This window comes from Simochromis diagramma, unplaced genomic scaffold, assembly GCF_900408965.1.
Source record: "Simochromis diagramma unplaced genomic scaffold, fSimDia1.1 OVJJ01000501.1, whole genome shotgun sequence".
NCBI lineage: Eukaryota > Metazoa > Chordata > Actinopteri > Cichliformes > Cichlidae > Simochromis > Simochromis diagramma.
The window spans coordinates 140,134-162,612 of record NW_024387320.1 but is presented as its reverse complement, the minus strand read 5'-3'; the positions used below and the strand labels follow the sequence as shown (position 1 = coordinate 162,612).

General features: G+C 41.3%; 1 protein-coding gene across 12 annotated transcripts in view; it reads left to right on the top strand.

The window, feature by feature from the left end:
- Positions 1-22,479, top strand: part of LOC120717603 (dedicator of cytokinesis protein 9-like) — a 73,628-nt gene that overhangs the window by 13,795 nt on the left and 37,354 nt on the right. For 4 of the 12 annotated variants that reach the window (XM_040005734.1, XM_040005723.1, XM_040005729.1 and 1 more), the window contains exons 1-2: positions 2,277-8,095; positions 18,343-18,459. In XM_040005734.1, the coding sequence (XP_039861668.1) occupies positions 7,925-8,095; positions 18,343-18,459 (288 nt within the window). In that variant the 5' untranslated portion in view covers positions 2,277-7,924. Of the gene's footprint in view, positions 1-2,261; positions 8,096-13,975; positions 14,659-18,342; positions 18,460-22,479 lie in introns of those variants that run through there. The other 8 variants (XM_040005735.1, XM_040005733.1, XM_040005730.1 and 5 more) reach the window with 5 other exon arrangements.

Below are 22,479 nucleotides of genomic sequence, written 5' to 3'. Positions count from 1 at the left end.
TCCACTGATTCCAAACAAAGAGCCAAATGGGATTAGCTGATCCTTAAGGGTTCCCAAACTCCTCCATTATCCCTGCCCTGTCTCCCTCCTGCATGTTGCCAAACCGCAAAAGGCTGGCTTTTTCTGAACAGCAGATATGAAAGATTGCCACCTTATTTTTATTTCCTCCCGTTTACATTATTAGTGTTCACAGCTACACGTGTAACTGCAGACCTTTGATTACACTTTCACTTAAACCCTGTATCACGCTCTTCTGCATGTGACCATGGTTACGCTCTCCTCCGAGGGTGCAATGTGTCAATTTCCTGGTATTCTTCGTATTTCTCTCACCTGAGACCTTTTACAACGAGACCAAAAAAACATTAGCAATCACTAACAGCTTCTAAGGGGAGTGTCGACACTCGGGACTTAGCCCATCATGATCTTCTGATTAGTAATCCTGTAGGTGATGCTGTCGTACGTCTGGCTCCATGGCCCACAGCATTATGTTGAAGACCACAGTATAGTGGAAGTTGTACATATAATAAACAAACTAGTCTCTGTTGTAGGTTTTTCGTTAAAGCATCATGGCAGTGTTTAGTAAGTCCACTGTTGAAAGTATTTAATCCACCCTGTCTAAATGGCTTTCACTGAAGGACTTTTGAAAAAAATCTTAGAACAGACCATCTGTTGGAGTTTTCCGCCCTAATGCTGTGTGAGGATATAATTAATTAAATGCTCCAAACAGAAAGAAAACCACCTGGATTAATGATTAATTGCTGTTTGGTCCTTTAAAAAAATTATATATCTTGTGTAATGCTTAAACTACATGTTAATGAGTAGCGAGGACTGTGTTATCATGAAACTGGCTTTAAAAAAGCTTGTGTTAAGCTGTCTCTTGATCAGAACAAATGCTGGAAATAACAGTCTGGTTATATGTTACAGTGAAAGCCATCAGGATGGCCAAATGGCACATATCAAATGGTTAAAAATTCCCTTAATGGGAGCCTGAGGTCATCCAGACTACATGTTATTCCTCCCATAGTTCATATTTTCTATCTGGATCTGCGGTGCAGTCTCAGTCTATAAATGAGCGAGTTTGAAATACTGTGTGTACTGTGAAAGAACAGCATCATTGTCCTGAGGCACAGGGCGATCCGAGCATTTACCTCTGACTGGTGCTAAATTCGTGAAGTTTATCCTCAGGTACATTTTCAGAATCCAGACTAAATGACCCATTTAATGATCCGGAAACATTTAAAACAATTCTGAGTCAGTGGTTGTGACAAAGTGTGTCTGTTTCTTCCCGTCATGGCCCGTCATGTCAGGCCAGCATGGGCTTGTTTCAGGAGCACACAGCTTTCAGCTTTCCTCATGCGTGTCAGAGCCTGACCGTAATGACAGCACTCTGTCTAACATCTCATTCACACCTGGGTGCTGGCCACTTACCTCCCGAGAGGTGTTTAAACTCTAAGTTCACTACGATGCGACATGACCCCATCGGCATTGTTTGGCTCAGTTTGACACGTAGTTCCTCTCGCGTTCCTACCTTAAACTGAAATAACCTGAACGGAAATCAGTCTTGCTCACAGTATCGCAGTATAAGCTGCCAACAGTTCTCATGCTTGTAATTTGGATGAGTTTTAGAGCTGTGTAAACACTGTGACAGCAGGGTTCTTCTAACGCTCGCTTCCTCTTAAGGCAGCACATGGGTCGCCTCTTCTTCCTGTGCTGGGAAAGATGATTTTCACTCTGAGGCCCTGGAAATGACGCTTGTGTATCAAACAATGGCTGGTTTATCGTCCCAGTGATCATTACGAGTGCAGGCCATTGCCACTGAAACACTGTATCACACGGCAGCAGTATAATCCTTTTGTGCTTCTTCAATAAAGGAAAATTGTGTCATAATGCACAAGTAACCCATAATTACACAATATTTCCCATCATTCATTAATAATGTGTCGTGAAGGGCTTAAAGTAAATTCAGTTAATCCTATGGGTTTCCATGTTGTATCATCACTTGCCTGTAGGTGGCAGTGACTTCTTTCATACTCTGTTTTGTATCTTTTACCTCTGGACAGAGCTTTTCAGTATCCCCTTACAGCATTCCCACACATCTGTGTGATCACTGTTTAATTGGCTTCTTTCTGCCTCCATCTGACGCAGACATGAAGTCAATCTGAAAACAATTTTTTTATCACAAATGCAGCTTTTTTGTTGCTTTCTTGGACGTGCTTCAGTCGTTCATCGTTCGTGTTTGCGTGTTACAAAAACACAAAAATAAATAAATAACTGAAGGCAGCATAAATTATGTTACTTTTTGCCAAGGGTAATTTTAAATATGCAATGTGATCGATTGTGTAAGTCCTTGATACTATAAGTAGCAAGTATTTTGTAATAGGATTGTTCCATATTGTGTTTTCTGAAGCCAGAACACCGTTGGAAGGACTAAGAGGATGACTGCAGGCCCTGCAGGGCTTTGGCTCTGCTTCAGACCATCTCTGCTGGTGTTGCAGCAAAGGCTGTGAAAGGCACTCACTGGTTGAAGCATACATTAATGATTAACTAAACCAACTGCAGCAAGCCACACTGCAGATCCAGCAGAGCTTCATGGCACTCACGAGTGTAGATGAATGGCGTGTGTGGTTGCAGCGTATACTTATTCTGCGCCTGGTGGCTTGACTACAAAGTAAAGGAAGCGGTACCCCTCAGGAAAATGGGTCATTTTCTTCTCCTGGGATAAATAAATGATTCCCAAAATAACAAGAGGAAGGGGATGTGGCCTCTTGTATTTATTTTGCACCATTTTACGGGGGTGAGGATAACCTGGGTGTCAGCTACAGGTCAAAAGGAGACTTTGATTGAATCCAAGTAGTAGTTACATTTAAAAAAAACTAGAAGAAATACTTGCAATACTCTCCCCAGACAATGATTGAAGTCTCTCCCGTTGTCTAAAGCATTTTGTAAGTTGTAGTGTAAACTTAGCATCTAAAAAAGTGAAGTAGTGAGATTCCAGGCTTATCTCTGTAGCCCACCCACATGTGTAACTGTAGGGCAGTACCCATGACTCGCCTTGTAAACAAAAACCCTTGAGAAGCTGATTCTAATGTTTACATAGGATGCTTAATATTTCTTAATAGCACTCCTGGCTTCATCCTCCTTCAGTAAAATTGAATTCCTTCCATTTGTGTTGTGAAACTTTGGAGGAAGGCATTACTTTGTCAGAATTTCCACAACACTCAAGCTTTCGGGGGTTTATTGAGTGATGAAGTTTGAACGACAGCGGTGGAGCTAAAGGTGGCTTTGTTCCGACAGGGTTTACACACACACATCAGCAGGAAACAGCCACTTCCCTTTCAGAGTCCCCGGGCAGTTCCAGCTGGGAGGCACTGTGTTTTATCTGCCCTGTCGTGCTGGATTTGTGGGTGATGTCACTGTGGTCCGCTGCGTACTGACTTCGCTCTGGACAAACAAGCATACTGAAACACACATACTCCTCCCTGCAGAGCCCCACAGCACACCCTGGGTATGGAAAGACGGCCAGCTGTGGACTTGACCTTCCAAGTCGAGAGGCTCCTCAGATGAGATGCCAGCTCCACCCGCACTCCCCTCTACTCCTCAGAGCCACGCGGAGACGTTTTTTGTCTTTGTTGTGCGTGAGATAGTCCACTCCTGAGTGTGAAAGGGGAACCTCAAGTTTTTACGCTTTGCTGTCCACATGTGCTGGCTTTGATGTGTTTTTTGTTAAAATTTGACTGCACCCAAACCTAGCTGTTAACAGCTTGAAATGGCTGTATTGGTACAAATGATGTTATTTTGGGGCGGGTTACTGCAGGCCAGTGATGGCGTCCACATGCAGCAGATGTTGGAAGTGTTTGGTGAGTCCAGCTGGAGGAAAGCAACAGTTGCTTACGAAATCTCAGAGGAAGTGTTGACTGCAACACTAAGAAAGAATAAAAACCATCTGATCTGACGTCACAGCAGTCCTACACACACACACATTACAGCTAAGCGCCTTGAGGCAACTGTTGTTGGTTCACATTTGCAATAAAGAATTTGATTGGATGACAAACATTACTGTCTAATACAGTTTCTGGCTGACATTTGCATTCACACTCAGATCCTGACAATTGTAGCCAGCTCACAGTGACTGTGGGGAGAAGGGAAACTGAAGTGACCCGTTGTTCTCATTTCCATCTCTATATTTTTATTCTTGCACTCTACTAGAGTAGCTTTGCAGGATTCACAGTTCAGAATAATCCCTGTTTATCCCATACTGGGCCTTTGTTCAGCTCCCCCGGTTAATCTATGTGAAAGGAGCCATTTTTACAGTTTTAAACCGACTTTCTTCTGTTTTGAAAACAGAAGATTTAACTGGCAGGTGGAAGGCTGTGGTTCTCACCGCCATAGCTGTTCACCTGATATGACACAAGTAGCAAAAATGTGTCTAAAATTGAGCATTTACAGCACCCTGAAGCTTTTATTTGAAACTTTGTCCGTGTTTATGAGCGTCCACCAGGCAACGTCTTATAAATCACTCAGTTATGCTTCATATAAAACATGCAGTAACACTTAAAAATAGAATTTGTCCAAGTTCATAACACCATGCCAGGAAGTACAGTCCACTGCAGGGAACTTAAGCAGTGTTGTAACAACAGCAGCAGTAATCAATGACGCTCCGCACAGCGAGCAGTGCTTCAGCCCAGCCCTTATCTGCTGCTGCAGATTTGAGCAGAGCTTCCACATAACACAGAGGATGTTCACACTTGAATATCCATGCACAGACACCCTCTGTGCTCCAGCAGCGTACTCTAACCACCCCCCACCTCAGTCCACCCACTAGTCTCACTGGCTTGCCTGGAGCTCTGACTCATGATTTAGTATGGATGACACAGTCCGACTGTCTACTGCTGGAGGCTACAGGACCACTTCATTTGTGAGCTATAGAGAAGCACAGTACAGATGTCTTCTATGGTATAGGATTGATTATATTAAGACAGTGTGTGTCACAGTGCGTTGGAGTTGTGAACCTCTTTCTTAAAATAAATGATATTGTTTTTTTTTACCTAGCAGCTTTTTTTGTGAAGACTGGCAGTACAGAGAAATATTACTACATCTAATGACCCACCAATCCCCTGTTTGACCTTAATAATTTATCGCCCTTACACCGCACTACAATTCTCTTGCACAACGCAGCCCAAAAACATCTTTCTCGAGCAATTTGGTGGCATGTAATCAAACTTTTTTGACTGAAAATCCACAGTCCAAAAAATCCACAGCTTCAAAATGAAGCGCAACAATAAACGAAAACATCCTATAACTATATTTAAACCAAAGATTTGCTTGTTTTAACTTGAAAAAGAGCCTTTGAGCTGTTATTTATTATCAGCAAACACACGGTGTGATTGATAACTCATGAATGGGCGTCCTGTTAACTCAAACAACCTCATGGAAATAAGTGTTTCATTTATATACTGTTACATATATACTTTGCTCAACAGGAAACTAGTTTGATTCAGGTGTTCATTCCTTAAAATGTGCCGCGTGATGCACTAGATTCATTCTTTTTCATCATTTTAAGAAATCCTGCATGCTGTAGTACCTTCGCGGCAAAATTGTTAGCGCCTCAACACAATGTCGTTGCAGACGTGCTCCTACGTGCACGGGGACAAAATATTTACAATGACTAGCTGTCACACTTAAGCCAATGACCGCTTGAGCGACGTCTTACTGTTGGTGCTCAGTAATAACAGTTCAGTGATGACTGACAGATGGTAGTAAACATGCTTGAGTTGCAACAAAAGTCGCCAAAAATAAACAGACACAGCCTCAAAGAGGAGATTTATGACTTTGCAGTTTTAGTAGTTTTACAGCAGATTGCTTCTTGTTATTCCATAAACTAAGCCTAAAATCCCTTCGCTGCAGCGACGGGGGGATGGAGACAGGATCAGACGTGTGAGAAAAGGGATAAACCAAAAGAGGAAACGTATTTCCCAACAGATCAATGGGCATAATCATACTCTCGTCCCCTCCCTCCCCTCAGTTTATTTTCTCCCTTGTCTTCCCTCTCTCTTTCCTTCTCTTGCTGAATCCCCTCATCTGGGGGCTCAGCTGTTTTCCCCTGCAGCTCGTCTCATCCTGCACTCGAATGTAGTTCAGTGTGTCAAGCACCACTGAAATATTAACACAGCAGCAAGCAGAAATGCGTGTGAGCATTCGTGGCTTAGTGCACCATCGTGATGTAAGGGAATGCATCCCTCTCTCCAGACGTGTACGTGTGCGATCATTTGGGTTAAAGTGAACTAAAGAACAGATGAAAGTTCATTGCTCAACAGTTTTAATAAAAAAAAATCAATGCCACCATGTTTTACTGTTGAGAGAAGCATTAAGCATAATCATACTAAGCGTAGCTGGTGCCAGGGGGACTCGCAGTGTTTGTGTAGCTTTAGGATGTGCACGCCACTTTGACAGTTGACTTTAAGGTCTTAAGGGGTCTTTGAGTGCGACTTAGAGCAGCAGGAAGTGAACAGACAGGATAAATAAACCAAGACAAATACTGCGGTGCTTCCTCGTCTCCTCCCCTCCCAATTCCTTATAATCAGGATGTAAAACACGAGCAAACACAGGAGGCAGATGGGATAATTTTGTAGGCTTTTAATGAGATTTTGTCCCACAGGTATAAAATGGCCCAAAGGTAGCATAGGAACTACATAAAACTAAAGATTTGCAAATGTAGAAGCAACAATATTTTGAAAGTGACCTAGAAAAAAATATTTCCTTTCCTGCTTTCATCTTCAGTCTTCCCGATCACAGTCCAGAGACATTTTAATCAAAGGCAGTTCTAGCAGATGAATCATTCCCTGACATTTCGAAAAAGCCTGTGTATGATCAAATTGTGGGGTTCCATTCCCAGTATTTCTGTGTGTTTGGCAGAGCGGGCAGCTTGTGATCAAGTGCAGCTAATCTTTGGTCAGGAAAGTGCTCCCTATTTTGATGTCTTGGCCTAAAAGGCTTAAATCCTCCCATGTCCTCGGTCTGTTTTGGAAATGGAGATTTTTAGGAAGCCTTGAGTCAGGCCACTGGACATTTCAGTGCTTTTTTTTTTTTGTTTATTTAGTGTGTTTGTGTATGTTAGGCAGGATTTCTTATCATATTTTCAGTTTATTTTGTGGTTTTACTGCAATATCTCTCGCAGACTGTTGTGCATATTATATAGCATCCATTTATGTGATTCATGCGCTTGTTTGGTCTGGGTTTTTTTTTTTTTAGCTGAACTAAATAAGCATTGAGCCATATTGCTGCTTGCCTGACATGGAATCAGACTCTCCCTCTGGATATGAAGGACTGCCTTTAGTGTAACCCACTTATTTTTGCTATTACTTGTCTGAATCCCTAAAGGAGTCCCATTTTTGTGGAGTGGAAAATGAAATGGGTTAATTCGTTTTTGGTATGCAAATGTGGGATTGAAAAGAGGAGGCAAAAAAGGATTGGGAAGAATTTGGAAATCCAGAGTGGCTCGGAGGAGATCAAGCAAGTGACTGAATAAGTGAGACAGATGCACGCACGAGCCTGTGTTGCACCGAAGCTCAGCATTGGTTGAAGCTGCAGCAGAGCTCACACAGCATCCTTCATCCCCCCCATCCCTCGTTCTTTGCTCTGCCTCCCTCACTCACTCACTCACTGTATCTCGCCTGCTGACTGAGGTATTTCTACAAGCACAGACTGGGACAGCCTTGACTCTTCTGCGCGAGGTTTGTGTGTAAAGTCTCCAGCTATTCCTCTCCCTGGATCCTTTTCCCATGGACTCTGATGCTCTCTGTGTGGGTGAGAAGTTGCGGATGTGGATGTCAGAGTAATATCATGGACCAGAGGGGAGCAGGAGACAGTGAAGGAAACTGGGTCACTGGCAGGCTCTCCTGACTGATGCTTGTTTGGACCTGGAGGGATGGGGTGCACCACCAGCGCGGTTGTGTTTGATGGGCTGCGTACTGTCCTGGAGAGGAACTGTAGTGGCTACATCTGCAAGGAAGCAGCAGAGCCCACTGGACCGTCTGAGGCTGAGCGAGCACTGAGTCGGAGAGAGTCGCGTGTATTGCCAACACCACGAATACTTAAGGTGTGTGTGTGTGTGTGTGTGTGTGTGTGTGTGTGTGTGTGTGTGTGTGTGTCTGTGCACTCTCTCTAACCCAATATAGTAGCTTTTTATTTTTCTACCAACAAAAGCAACACAACTGTTTGTGTATTGAGCAAAAATCCATATGGAAAAAAAAAGCTTACATTATTTATTCATTTTTTTTAAATCACTATAATGTTAAATGCCTCAAGGACACAGTAACAAACCTAATATTTATTGATTTATCTAACCATCCAACCCATACCTTTTTTGTTTAGTACTGTGGTATTAAACAGGACAAAAAATAATCAACAAGCAGCACATTTTATTACGGTCTTATTTTGAAAAGCAGGATGTTTGATGCCCCTTTTTTGTTTGTCAATGAACTGGATCATGGTTTTAGCCAAAATACATTATAAACTAAGATCTCAGCATTAATCCAATCAGAGCGATGGCTAACGTCGCTGAATTTAGTTTTGAAACTCCTTTTAAAGTGGCGTTTCTGTCTACTAAAGCTCTGCTATCATAAAAGTAGTGGTAAGATATGTTTGTAGCACCTCAGAAGTAATATAACAGGGAGAAAATCAGTATATTCTGACAATATCTAATCAATAACAACTTCAGCACTATTTGAAGATTTGTAAATCTTGTCAGAGGATGTCCTTTGCTGATTGGCTCTGCTAACATACTGAAGGAATACCTGATATATGACTAATTCAATTATTCAGATGGTAGACTCATTGAAACAAAGCTAAGTTTAACCTTATGGTATTTACACAACCGTTATTTATATTCAGCAGCTACACAAGTACAAATCACTGTCTTTTGTGTCACATGACTCTGCACCTATGAATGTTACCAGTAAAAGTAGGGCAGTAGGAGGGCCGACTGTTGCCTCTTGCTAAGCACTTCACGGGTTAAAGCCTCTGTGAGCAGGGATGGGGGGTGAGGAGGGTAAGGAGGGACAGTAAGCCCTGTGTCTGCTGGAAATCAATCACCGCTCTTCATCTGTGAACCAGCGGGCTTGGCAGGGTTTCTGCTGCTCCGTACCAGCTTGTCTTCTTCTTCTCGTTTGCGTTTACTCACTGCTGTGTGTGTGTGATGTGTTGTTGGTTCATCGTATCCACAGCAGAGAGCTGAGTGACAGTGGCAGGGAATTGGGTCAAGGGCACGCTTGCTTCTCTTGGCTCTGGAATGGTCTTATCACCCAAACGGGGGCTGTTAATCCTCTGTCAGCATCCACGGGCTTATAATCGATAGTTAAAATGTGCGAGGGATATAATTCAGTCCAGAGTGGAACTGAAACTGACAAAAACTACCTAGCAGAAGCAAAATTCTTAAAACCACACCAACCAGTTCAGTAATGTTAAATATATCACTACTAAAGCTACGCTTACTGCTATTATTAGCAAACAGCTAAATCATCATTCCCCCAACTTGATGAATGACATTCTAAGAAGCTGAAAAACACAATGACCAGGTGACAGGTATTGACAGCTATCATACCTGTTTTGTTTTGACAATTGAAGCGAAAGGAAAAGTTTAAAGGTTTGCAATTCTTTTGAACTCTTTAGAACAGTTTGAATTTCTCTTAAGTTTTTATTTCCCTTTGATTTCATCGCTGTATTTGCTGTAGAGAAAACACAAACCAGGCAAGCTTTTTGTTTGGATTACTTTAAAAAGTGTACCGTAGCAGTCGTAACCTTTTACTCCCTTCTTAGTTTTCATATGAGCCTTGGCCTTATTATTATCTTCATACAAAAATGTCTAAAACTGGGCAGGATGTGTGCTGCTTTGGGAACTGTTTGCACCTTTTTAATCCATTAAGCCCGGTTATAAAAAGACACAAGCCATTATGTTTGCCCTTTTAATTCCTTCTGATTGCAGCAGGTTATCACTTCTGGGCATTTTAAACATAGATGTTAAGCCAAGCGTGCATTCAGCTAGTTGCAGACAATCCTAGACGAAGCTGACTATGGGAAGCTGTCCGTGAGCCGCTTAATGTCTGGAGACATTGCCTGTTTACCGCTTTGTTGATTCACTCGCTGATTACAACAGCTCAGCCTTTTCCTTCCTCGTGAAAGCTCTCGTATCGTTCTCCTTCAAAGAAAAGTCGCAGATATGAGATCATGTGTGGGCTCCTGCGCAATGGTAATTTTTTTTTGTCTTGTTAATTTTGAGAAAGCCTTGCTGTCACGTGGTTGACTCACTCAGTAACAGAAGCACTTGAAGTGATGGAAAAAGAAAAACTGGTGAAAGATGATAGTACCTTTTGTCCACATCTGTTTTGGGACTCCCACTCCCAACATAAGATCTGTGATGGTCTGTTTCCAATGACCTTTGCCAAATGGGTACATGTTTATACATTCCTTGTGTTAAGGAGTTAAAATACCAAACAGAGCCTGCATGACATCATCCAGAAGTTGTTCAGATTAAGTCAGTTAAATAGATTCAATCCCTTGACTTCTCTTTGATATTTACCCACACATTATGTTCACCCATCACACCCCTCCTGACCACACTGGGCAAACGCTACGATCAGTCTCTTTGTAGTTTTGGTGTTTGATGCATGTACAGGAAAACAACAACACCACATCTGTTTTTCTTAGTGATTGCTTCCTACTTTCGAGACATGTCAGCCTTACTTGCATCATTCCTCGCACCACCAGTGCATGTGTTCAGTGTTTATGTTGCTCATTTGGTGACTGATACATGGGATACATTGTCTGCAGCACTCAGGCTCATGTGCTTTAAAGGCATTCTGGCAACAGTAGTTTGATTTTCCCAGAGATGTAAAAGCAGCTTTATTCGTATTCAATACTGTTAGTTACATTTAAGGCTCGTTCATCAATAAAGCAATTTTGCTCTCTGTCTCTAATAGCTGCATTATTCCCGAGCGCATTCCTGTAATGTAAAGTGAGACTTTTTTATTTTCTAGCTCTGCTGCAGACTCTTTGCCTCGTGATTGCATCCTGTTATTTTCAATACCATTGTTTCCCACATCCTACTGCTGTGATGTTATTAACAGAGACTGCATACACAGTACAGCATCTTTATTACCTCTGGTTTAGTCAACAGTACAGGACCGTGTGGAGAAGTGACCGAAAACAGAGCAGAGAGGGGTGGGTGCTTGAGCTGCCGCTGTAGTGGAGCGCTGTGTTTTTGCTACATTACATTCCAGGTTACGCCCTGTTTTGCTTTAGCTCAGACGCTGCTTGCATCAAACCTTTGTTACGCAACCGAGAAGTCCAGTCATAGTCACGTCCAGGGTGGGGATCACAGCTTGATATATGTGGGTAATTGCTTAATATTTTAACCTATTCTAATATTAGTCATTTCCTCCCTTTTCTTTCTTTTATTACCAGACAAAGAGAAAAATTGAATCCCAGGATGGACATCTGATGATTGTCCAGATCCTTGAATATACTATTTTACAACTTCCATTGTGAATCGTATCATGCAAAAACATTGTAATAAAATATAATTTATTCGAAGTGTAATGATACATAAGTGGATTACATCATTTAGGTCAAGATTAAGTGCCATATTGGACTTCAAATTCATTTTGTCTGTCTTGCCTCCCAGTTCTGTCATGAAATGGTTTGATAATGACGCAAAGCGAAACCAAACGAAATTTCTAAGCGTTTCCAGAAAGCAAGAGAAAACCCTCATAGAGAATAAGAGGACATTTTCCCTGACTGTTTCCAACACGGCCCACAGCTCCGATTTGTTTACATTTTTTTTTAGTTAGATTTTTTTTTATTCCTGAGCATTCATTTCAGGTCCACAGGTACAGCAACAAAGTGTGAGTCATCAACAAACCGTCTTCTTTTTGTACATTTATGCCGTCAGTTTATTTGCACTCACAGGAGGGCGTATGAAATTGTATTTGATCAGAATACACTTCCCAAAATATCCTTTGAGTGTTCTTCTGGCAACTTCAGTGTTTGTTCTGCTACTAAAAAGGCCTCAGCGGGCCTTCCTGCTTAGACCCAGTGCCAGCTTGCCCCAAAGAAATATGTTTGTAATCGTTTCCACGGAATTTGATTTAAGCACCAAGCCAAAAAATGTGAGTGCTGTGCCACGCCAGCATGTCCTCAATAAGTTAGATTGCTGAGATATCTAGGAGGATTCAAAAAGTCGAGCATCTACTGCATTACTCTTCTTTTCTTTATCCGTGTGTGTTTTTAGTGGAGCGGGGCGTATAGTCATACAAATGTGTGCTAATATTTGAGTTTACTCGATTTACTCATGTACTAAACTGTAAATGAGTAAAGCTGTAGATGGACACAGTATAAATCGAAGAATGTGATACAGTAAAGACTTTTACTGACTCCAGGACTGCAGTTGGAAGACTGAGAGGGGTAAACTATACTGCAGAGCAGAGCTTGCATCGATACCAAAATCAATACCAATATTTGGTAATTAAAAAAAGTCCAATATATTCACCAATACTTTTCTTTTTCTTTCAAACACATGAAACATAAATGCATTTCAATATCATTTGTTTGCGGCGTTCCGTGCACCTGTTGCTGAGCAACAGGACATCAACACTCATTCAACATGTTTGACTGGTGTTTCTCCCACCTCTTCTTTACCTTTTTTTTTTTTTTTTTTTTTTTTTTATTAAATTAACTATTAGCTATTAGAAATCTAGATAATATTGGCTGACTATATCAGTGAGGGTCAATATATTGGTCAGGATCAACTGTAGAGAGCATCTCAACTGATTCTCTGCTTTTGGTAAAGACTCAGTTAAACATGCAGCTCAATGGGAAAGTTCCTGATGCAAGTTTTCTGGAAAGTACCTTCCACCTATATGCACAATATTTACTTTGTATAGGAATCGGGATATATGTTAAAGTGAAGCTCATATCAGGTCCTGCATAAAGAGCTTCTCTCTCAACTCTCATTATTCTGGCCAAACATTCAATCAATATGCAGCACAAAGACACCAGTCATCTGGTGTCTTTTTTCTTTCTTTCAGTATTACCAGAGAGCTACCCTCGGGTTGTTTAGGTAATGGTTAGTTAGGGCTAAGGTCAAAGTAAAGGGAAACTTTTACCCAGCAGTTATATACTTATACTGCACCATACTATTCTCGGACACGTGACAAGCAAGAATTGCCCAAGTGTAGTTCGAAAGCACTGAAGGAAATCCCCTTGTAAATAAATAAGGCCTTTTTTAGGCAATAGAAAAATGGCATTTCAGCAGTGTTTAGGCTTATACCACTATTTTTGCTTAAAATATTTAATTGATTGATTTTTATTTATTCGTTCTTAATAAATTCTCTCAGTTTGTGTTAATATGAAAAAAATATTAACACCTCTTCACCCATTTTCACCAGCCATCATTTCAGCTACCTGTGGAAAGCTGATTGCACTATGCCTTAAATGGGCATGGTGCAATCAGCTTTAATTTCATAAGGATAAGTTATAGCAATAAACTTGCCTGTTTAATATCCTGTTATTGATTTAGATCGAATTACCTACACAAGTGTGTCCCATGTAACCCTTTGAAGGAAGCAGCTGCTCTCTCTCTCTTTCTCTTTAAACTGAGGTGCCGGCGTGTAACCATAACATCCACTCCTGCGGTGGCCCACCAGAGGAATCTGTAGGTGGAGCCCACTCCTGGGTGGGTTGAGAGGGGCTGCTTCATGCTGGAATCCCCCTTAAGCAGTTGCATCAACAAGCAGGGAGACAGAAGCTGGACCTAATCTGTCATCTGTGATTACAGCTACTGTCTCGGCTGTAGTCATGTACTGGAAGCAGGAGGGCAAAAAAAAAAAAAAGAACATTTAAGTGACTAATAACTCTGTCATATTGGCTGATACAGCTGATTCATGTCCTGCTCAGTCTTACGTCTTCAAAAAGGTGGCAAAGATTTGTAAATGTTGCTTCTGGAGTCCTGCTACAATCTTTAGGGTTTGGGTTCAGCCTGGAAACTCATCTTTAACCTTTGAAAAGAAAACTTGATCAGGCTTATTATTAATGTGCCACTAAAGTGCCTCATTGTTGTGTCACTCACTCTGGGCTTTTGATGAATTTGAGCCCAGCTCTTATTTCAGCTGTCCCACATAAGGCGTGGATTGTGCCTGACCACACTGTAATTCTTGAGGAATGTGTATCTTTTCTTTTCTTAACCCTTTGTTGCTGTGCAGGTGGATAGTGTGGGGTCATATAGCTTCATTGTATGTGTGTGTGTGTGTGTGTGGGTGAGAGGGTGTTTAACTCCCCCAGGCTGCACAGCTGAGTGTAGGAGGGGCCATCTCCTCAGCCTGGGTGTGAGTCCACTGCTTTCAGTCAGAGCAGCCGTAGCTTGGAGTGAGCTAGGGACTGAAAAGGGAGATATACAAACTTTTTCCAGTGCAAAGATTTTTCTCTACCTGATATGCTGGCTTGCGACTTCTCTTTGGGATCTGTCTTGGAAATATCTTACCACAAGTGTTGACAATGCAAGGAAGGGCTAGTAAAACTCCAAAAAAGGAGCTGGTCATTGAGAGTCCACAGCAGTACAAGAGGTTGATTGCAGCTGAGCCTGAGGTAGATCCAGTGCCACAGGTGGTGGTAAGTCATTCAAGTAATTCACATAGAGATGTGAGACTTTTTGGTTTACATTTAAAAAGAAAAAAGAAAATTAGTACTGACGTCTCAAATTTGCTCTGATCCTCGAGAAAGTAAGTCGTGTAAAGGTTAACCTCAGCCATAAAGTGCCAAAAGCAGGTGTCATGTGAGGGTTTGTGCTGGTTCACTCTCTCGCCTCCTTTCATAGAAACAGTGCTGCCAGCTCACATTTCAAATTTGCAGTGTTAGCACCAGCACGGGGGAAGGTTGAACTTTATTAGCACTTTACTACCTGGGTGAATACATCGCAGGTCCCTCGACTTTATTCTCAAAGATTGCTTTGGCTCGTAAAATGTTTTATTTGGCGCAAAAGTCAGCGACCGTGACAGTGATCATTTCCTGCCCTTTAACGAAGGTGTCCAGTGGTCAGGCCCTCTGCAGAGTCAACCAAACAGTCAGTGACAAGATTGAGAGGCACTACGCAGCACCATTGTTTCAGGCTGCGTGAGGGTGCAGTGATGTGGAGGAGTGGGAGATGCAGATAAACAGCTGCCCGATCGCTGTAGAGAGGGAGTGGAAGGGATGGCTTCATGGGCGTCTGCTTTCTGTTCTTACAGGGTTGGCTCGCCTGTTTTGCTGACTTGAGTTTACAGCTGTTGAATATACAGTCTGCACGTTTCTGCTTGGGTGTGTAGACAACCAAGAAATATAACTGGAGCTTCAGTATTTTCTGATTGACAGTGAAACGTTACCGTTAGTCTTGAAGGCATTTGTTCAACAGGTGATTTCAAATACCTTCTTAAAGGACTAATTTGACAATAAGTGTAAATTTGGGGCTATGTATCGACTCTGGTCAGCACTGTGGGTTGAGAGAATGACAGAGCTTTTGCGCTCAGTGCTGAGTGCACTGTGTGGTTGACCACTTTGGGTCACTGACAAAGCAATGTGGAGGCACCCAGAGGAGTTTGGAGGGAATCAGCAGCACTTGAGTGGGTTCAGATATCCATTACTGGTGAGAAAAGGGGCACCATCACTAAAACGGGGTCAAATCTTTCAGCACATACTTTATTTAAATGTAGTTACTACCACATCTTTACTAGCTTGGTTTTGACCATACAGCAGAGGCTTCATTAGGTTATTTCTAGTATATATTTGGTTTGTTTTTGGCATCTTTCAGCCTCAGATTGCTCACTTGTTCACTTTTTCTGTACTAGCTTAAACCCTCCATTCCAAAAGTCTCAAACTTATGGCAGAACTTCCCTGACAAACAGTCCTGGTGTGTTGATGACATCACTGTGATAGGAGTGGCACATGGAAATTGAAAAATATTTCTCCACAGCATTGCTTCAATACTTTGTGGTCTACAGGTATTTGTTTTCGCACAGCTTGCTTAAGGTACAGCCAGCATTTTATTTGGCTTGAGGTCTGGACTTTGACTGGAACACCTTGATTTTTTTTCCTTGTGTTAACACATCGAAATGCTTCAAATCAGCAAACTGCCCAAACTTCTGCTTTTATAGAGGTGCTCTCACTTGCTGACAATGGAGTGCATTTGAGCAGCAGCACCTGGCTGCTACTGACCTTGTTATTTCATGTTGAAGCACTAAGGGTATCTTTAGTTTGTCACAAGGTTTGGCTGTATTTAGCAAAAAACAAAAACAAAGACTAACATGGTGACGTGGTAAAACCTCAGACTTGAAAGAGGTTATACTTCTTTTTTTCTTTTTTCTTTTTTACCATGATCAAACTGTTAAAACTGGATTTACGTCTCTTGCCTGCTCATCATTTGTTTTCTAAGATTGCTCATCAAATATAAACACTGTCAGAATGTGCTTATGTTCCATTTTCACTTAAAAAAAAAAAGGGGAAATTTTAGTTTGTTTTGCTATTAAATAGCTTATTGTATATTGATTTTACTCATGTAAGATCAGATCAGGCCATTTGTTGCCTATAAAGTAGAATGGCCCCTCTGCTCCAGAGTATCCATTGCAGGTGTTTGGTTTAGTCAAACCTGATTCATTGTGTTTTGGGGTTTTTTTCCCAGGTCATTGCTTAATAATGATAGTATAGGTGTGTTTGCCTGACATTCTTAAGACTTCAGTATCTTCTAGAGGCTCTCAGATTGTTTGTGGAGATATGGAGATTTTAGGCGTCGGATTAAGTAAGACATACACGTATTTATCTTATCTTTCCATAAATTCTTTCCTGGCTTACATCTAGAAATCTCTCCATCCATCAATTTTTTTTCTGTTCTAAGGGGAGAACAGTTTATTAAAGTTCAACTGCAGATAATTGTATATTTGTGTTTAAATAAAACGTGGAGAAGAAGTTGTCTGGTATGTCACAACCTGCTTCAGCTGACAGACATGGTGGCACCATCTCTGCTCTCCTATTCCCTCCCTGTCCTTGAAACTGATACAAGGTCCTGCCCCCTCTGTCCTCGCTCTACTCTGTTATTAACAAAGGTTACTACATAGCAGCATAGATTCAGGCAGGTCTACATGCATGACTCCCCCATCTGAGATCATGCTAACATTATCAGTCCCAGATGTGGGAGGAATGAGTGAGCAGTGCTGTCGCTCAGTCCTGAAGTCTGCTGATCTGTCACTGCTTGTTTTTCACTTTGCTCGTTGTTGGATTTATCCTCCCATCCCAACAGATAAAAGCGTTGACAGCTTGCGTTCTGTCCGGTGGCCACTGCATCCTCCTGCGACTTATAGGCTTTCTCCTTGGGGGTGTAGAGTGGGTCAGCACTCTAACCTGCTTCAGCAGGAACTATGACAATAAACCAAAAAATCTGCTCTTTAAAACTAACTACAAAACAAAACATTTGTAGACTGATTTCTAGTTAAAGACCTTCATTGCTTTATGTCGTAGACAAAAATTACAATGTCCTGTATGTTGTCCAGATGGAGTGTAGTATGATGTGTGCCATCGTAAAGCGTTGAGCTCATTGAGACCCTCCTTATCCGTGAAGCAGATGCACTTTCTCTGGGCAGATGGAGCCCTGATTGACTTGTCACTGTGCATCTAACAGAAAACATGTCCTATTGTGCCCTGTCACACGGCTGGATAAATCCAAGTCTGTTGACTGTGATCTCTTCTCCTGCACATGCTTATTTAAAGTGCATTCCTGTTAGTTATGGTTTACCAGCTTTGTTTTTTATTTTGTTGCTTATTCATCAAGATCCCCCACTATGTAAGTGTAAGCATCATCACATAGGTTAACCACACACCAAACTGCCTTTGTTTGAAAGTCTTTTCTTTGCTCGCACCGAATGCACATCTTTTTTTTTTTTTTTTTAAATATCCTGTGCTAAAAATGGGCAGTTTTTATTCAGAAGTTTGCTCCTATATCTGATCTCTACATCTCTACAAACGCAATAATAAATTGATATGTCCTTTGAAACCAATTTATGCCTGTCGTCGAGTTTCATTTAGTTGATGAGAAAGTATTGAAGGTCTGAAAACTGAAAGGAGCTAATGGGTTTTTACTCTCCCATGCTGAGGGGTTGGCATGCCAACAGTAATCTTATTATGCCTGATTGTTTGCATATTGTTACTCGTTTCCTTGATCTCTCTTCTGAATCCATCCAATAACGTCACAGATAGCTTCTTCTGTGCCTTCATGTTACTTGCTTTAGTTTTGTAGTTTAATCCCCAACTGTGTGTTTATGTGTTTTGTAGGTAAAACCAAAGGTGATCGAGCCGCTCGATTATGAAAATGTGCTGGTGCAGAGGAAGACGCAGATCCTTAGCGATGTCCTCAGAGACATGCTGCAGTTCCCCCTTGAGGACTTTGAGGTGAGTGTCTAAACTTTTCATGCACATTTTTCAGCAGATTCGCCATCTATGTTTGCAGAAGTATAGATGGTGAGTCTTACTGTAGTAAATGTGGCTCTGGGGTTAAATTGCTGGGAAGCAGCTATGAAGCTATGGAAAAATGTTCCACAGCAAATGGTGGTGTGCATCTTTAGTGCTCTGGTTTCTGTTGTTGCTATACACTTCTGGTGCAAAGTCAGGCAGACAGGAGTTAAACTGTCCTCCTGTGTATTGCTGCTAAACACACGAGCTCGTTACATTTACTGGTATCTATACAATATTAATATTTACTCGTCCACTTGCGTGTTTTCTTTTTTGTGTTTGTTTGAAGTGGTTTTTCCTTTGGCCCAGGCGCGGCCACTATTGTGATGATGGGTGTAGCCACTGACAAAGGCTTTCCTTTTGTTTATATCCTCCTCTGCTGCAGCAAGAGATGGGTCAGGGGCCATCTGTTTAATTGGCTCATTCTGTGTCCCATGTTGTGACAGAGTAAGTGTTATCTCCAGCCACACCGTGCAGGATGTGCGTCCCTCACACTTTCCACGCTGCGGCTGGAAAATCTAAAATGGAGATCTGGCCCAGAGCTGGTACTTCAGGAAATGAGACTTCTTTGAAGGATGTTAGTATATCCTCAGATCTAACCCTACCACTTTGTCTCACATTGCTGTCAAAGCTTTATAGAGTCTGGGCCTTTAATATAACACCACTCCAGTAAGGGAAGTCTTTTTTTGGGTTTGTCTAATGACTTTAACATCTTTTGTCTGAATTCCCACATTGGTTGAAGAATACAGTTATTATTTATTGGAGTTGTAAATGGTATGTGTATTCCTCAGGATGTACGGGTCATTCAGATTGCTCTGATCCAAAGAGTTACAGTCAGAAATCTATTTGTGTCAACATCCTCTCCTGTAACGGGAACTGCAAAGTACAAGTTTCACCTGGAAAATTTTGGAATGTTTTGGCATTACATCAGGAATTGGCTCTGATTTTATGCTAGTGGAGTTGGTCCTTTATTATCAACACTATACCACCGAATTGATGCAGTGAGAATAAAAGACAAACATGCTGATACATGTTTCTGATACATGCTGGTATCAGAAACATTTCATGTGTTTCTGATACCAGTACACACCTCTGCTACAGTATTACTGGGTCTGTTCATGCTGTTGGCAAACTGATATAGTTAATCACACTGAGAAAAGTAAAGAAAAAAAATATGGTAGTTCTTGTTTATATGAATAAATATAAGATTTATACCATCCATTGTCCAATCCCTTTAAGAGTATAAAAACTGGGGCATTTTTGTGGGTCTTCTTCACTGTAAATGTCATTTTAGTCTGTTGTTAGGTGGTTGCCAGATAACGGTTTTAATGCCATTCAACCTGTTAGCACGTTTTGGTACCTTGCCATAACCCTCATCCTTTCCTGTTACTTCATCTTACCCTCTAGCATGTTAAGCACTTTGGTACACCACTGGTTTTTAAATGTGCTATATAAATAAAGTTTGTTGTTGTTGTTGTTGTTGTATCTCAGTCCCAGGTTGTCTTGTGACTGACTGGGAAAAGGGGGCAGAGGGCCGCCCCTCCCTGAGCCTGGTTCGGCCGGAGGTTTCTTCCTGTTAAAAGAGAGTTCTTCCTTCCCACTGTCGCCAAAGTGCTTGCTCATAGGGGGTCATACGATTGTTGGGTTTTTCTATGTATGCATTACTGTTGGGTCTACCTTACGATATAAAGCGCCTTGAGGTAACTGTTGCTGTGATTTGGTGCTGTTTAAATTGAATTGAATGTGGATATGAATTAGGTAGTAATGTAATGAAAATTATACAACACTTTTCTAAGTTGTTATTAGTGCATAAATGGTAAAAATGGCCCATTTTAGCTCGAGATACTAGGATTGCAGTTTAATTGGCCGGTACCTTGCTTTTTTGTTTGTTTGTTTGTTTGTTTGTTTGTTTAGCAGATAAGAGGATATCATCCCTTTTTTTCTTTTTCACTTGTCTCCGTACTTTTCCTTGTAACTGCTTTTGTCCTTTGCTGATACCGAGGCTGCTGATTTGTGGCTAGCTCTGAACACTGTAGAGTTTTAGATTTGTCCACTTTTCTTTGTTTGGATTCCTTTTAATATCCACGTTCAGTTGGGTTAAGTGTTGTTAATTCGACAGGGTTTGTTGTCCAGACATTCCAGTGTCCATTCAACCACTGTTTACTTTGGTGAACTTTGTGCTTCAAATCACAGTGAAATCTTTCCAAGCTAGTGACATATTAGTGGAAGAAATGTGTTAGCATTTGGCTGTGAATGTGAGCGTGACTATTCGCCTGCATTGCTGTCCACGTGTTGCATGAAACGGACCGGCTCATGATACTCAAAGTCTGTAAACGTCTAGTAGATGGTTGCTAGGCAACATGTTAATTCATAATATCCATAATAAATAAAAGCTAATGGGCAGAGATGTAGTAGATATACTGTGTACCAAGTGTGAGTGCTGAACTCCTGGTCACTTAGGAGTTTCCTGACAGTTGGATGGAGATTTTCTCTGCTCCACCAAATCTTAATCGAATCATGAGTCCTTACCTAAGACATGGGCGAAATCACAAAATTTGAGGGCAAAATGTTTGATGCCCAGCTCTCTTTGCCACCTTCACTGTGAAACATAAGCCTCCCATAGTCAGTTTTTAGTGCATCTATAAATCGCTTCAGCCTTTAATGGCTCTTTCTTCCTTCAGATGTTGGTGCAAAATGCCCCAAATGACTGTGACATTTCAAGTCATTAGCATAATGACTACAGCTTTTTAACACCAATACATGCTCAGAATTATTTTTATTTTTAATGTATTTTTTGTCAAAGCAAGGATGCATTCTCTGTAAATGATGTGTAATTGCCAACTGCAGGGATCTTAAAGGTTTCTTTACTGAGCTTTGTGGTGAAATACATTTTAACTTGAGCCTTTATGAATAGCATGTTTTGTTTTGATGTATTTCTTTTTTTTTTAAGCAAGATTGCAAATACAGGATGCTTAATGGTATTTTAGTGATGGCTTCATAGTGTTTTGTGTGATGTAATGAATGCCCTGCTTAACATGACTGCTTAAATGAAGAGTGAACTGGAAATACATCAGAATAACACATTTTTATTTTTAGGTGATGATCCAGTCATGGTTACGTCATCATGCTGTCATAAACTTCTTACTAATCACTATTAAAATAGTTAAAAGTCATTGGCTAAAGATTTAGTTATGACCCAACCTGTGGATTTGGAGAATCATTGCAACCATATATGAACACTTTTAGAAATAATCAGTTTTTTCAAATGCTCAAACAGAACTTGATTTAAGTTACATGGGTTGATCTTCGCATGTGAGATCAGTCTTCCCACAAACCTGCCAAAGTTGCTGTTTGGATGTTAATGGGGACTTGGGTCTATCTGGGGAAAATAACCTTTAAATAATTCCTTGTCACTGGTGTGTATAGCCACAGTTTTAATGATTAGAATATAAATGAAAGCAGCAGGTCTGCTTGGTGTTTCTAACTTTGGAATTGACCCTGGATAGAGAAGCGGTTGTTACGGTTTGTAAGGCCTGGCAGCTGGGTGCTTGGTGACGGCAGGACAGCCTTGACTCTGACTTCTCATGCATATCCACGTATAGCCTGCTGCTATGAGCATAACACGCCAGCTTCACACACAAACAGTACGTTGTCAGGGGCTGACAGGTGATTCTGACTGAGGGGGGGTTAAAAAAAAAAAAAAAACACGGGAGGCTCAGTGACTGATCTTAACATCTGTTTCTGCCTGTTCAGACTCTTGTTCAGGCAAGGTTGTAATCAGCTTTCAGTGTTTTGGGGGAGTTGTGTCAGTGTATGACCAGTGAGTGTTATGTAGAAATCTCAGTCTGCGTAAAGACACTTCTACAGGTCATGAGTCGAGGCAGAAAGACCTCCTCTATCTCTGAATTATTTTTGTATAAATCCAGTTTTTGTCTGTTTCCCGGTATTGGAAACCTCTAT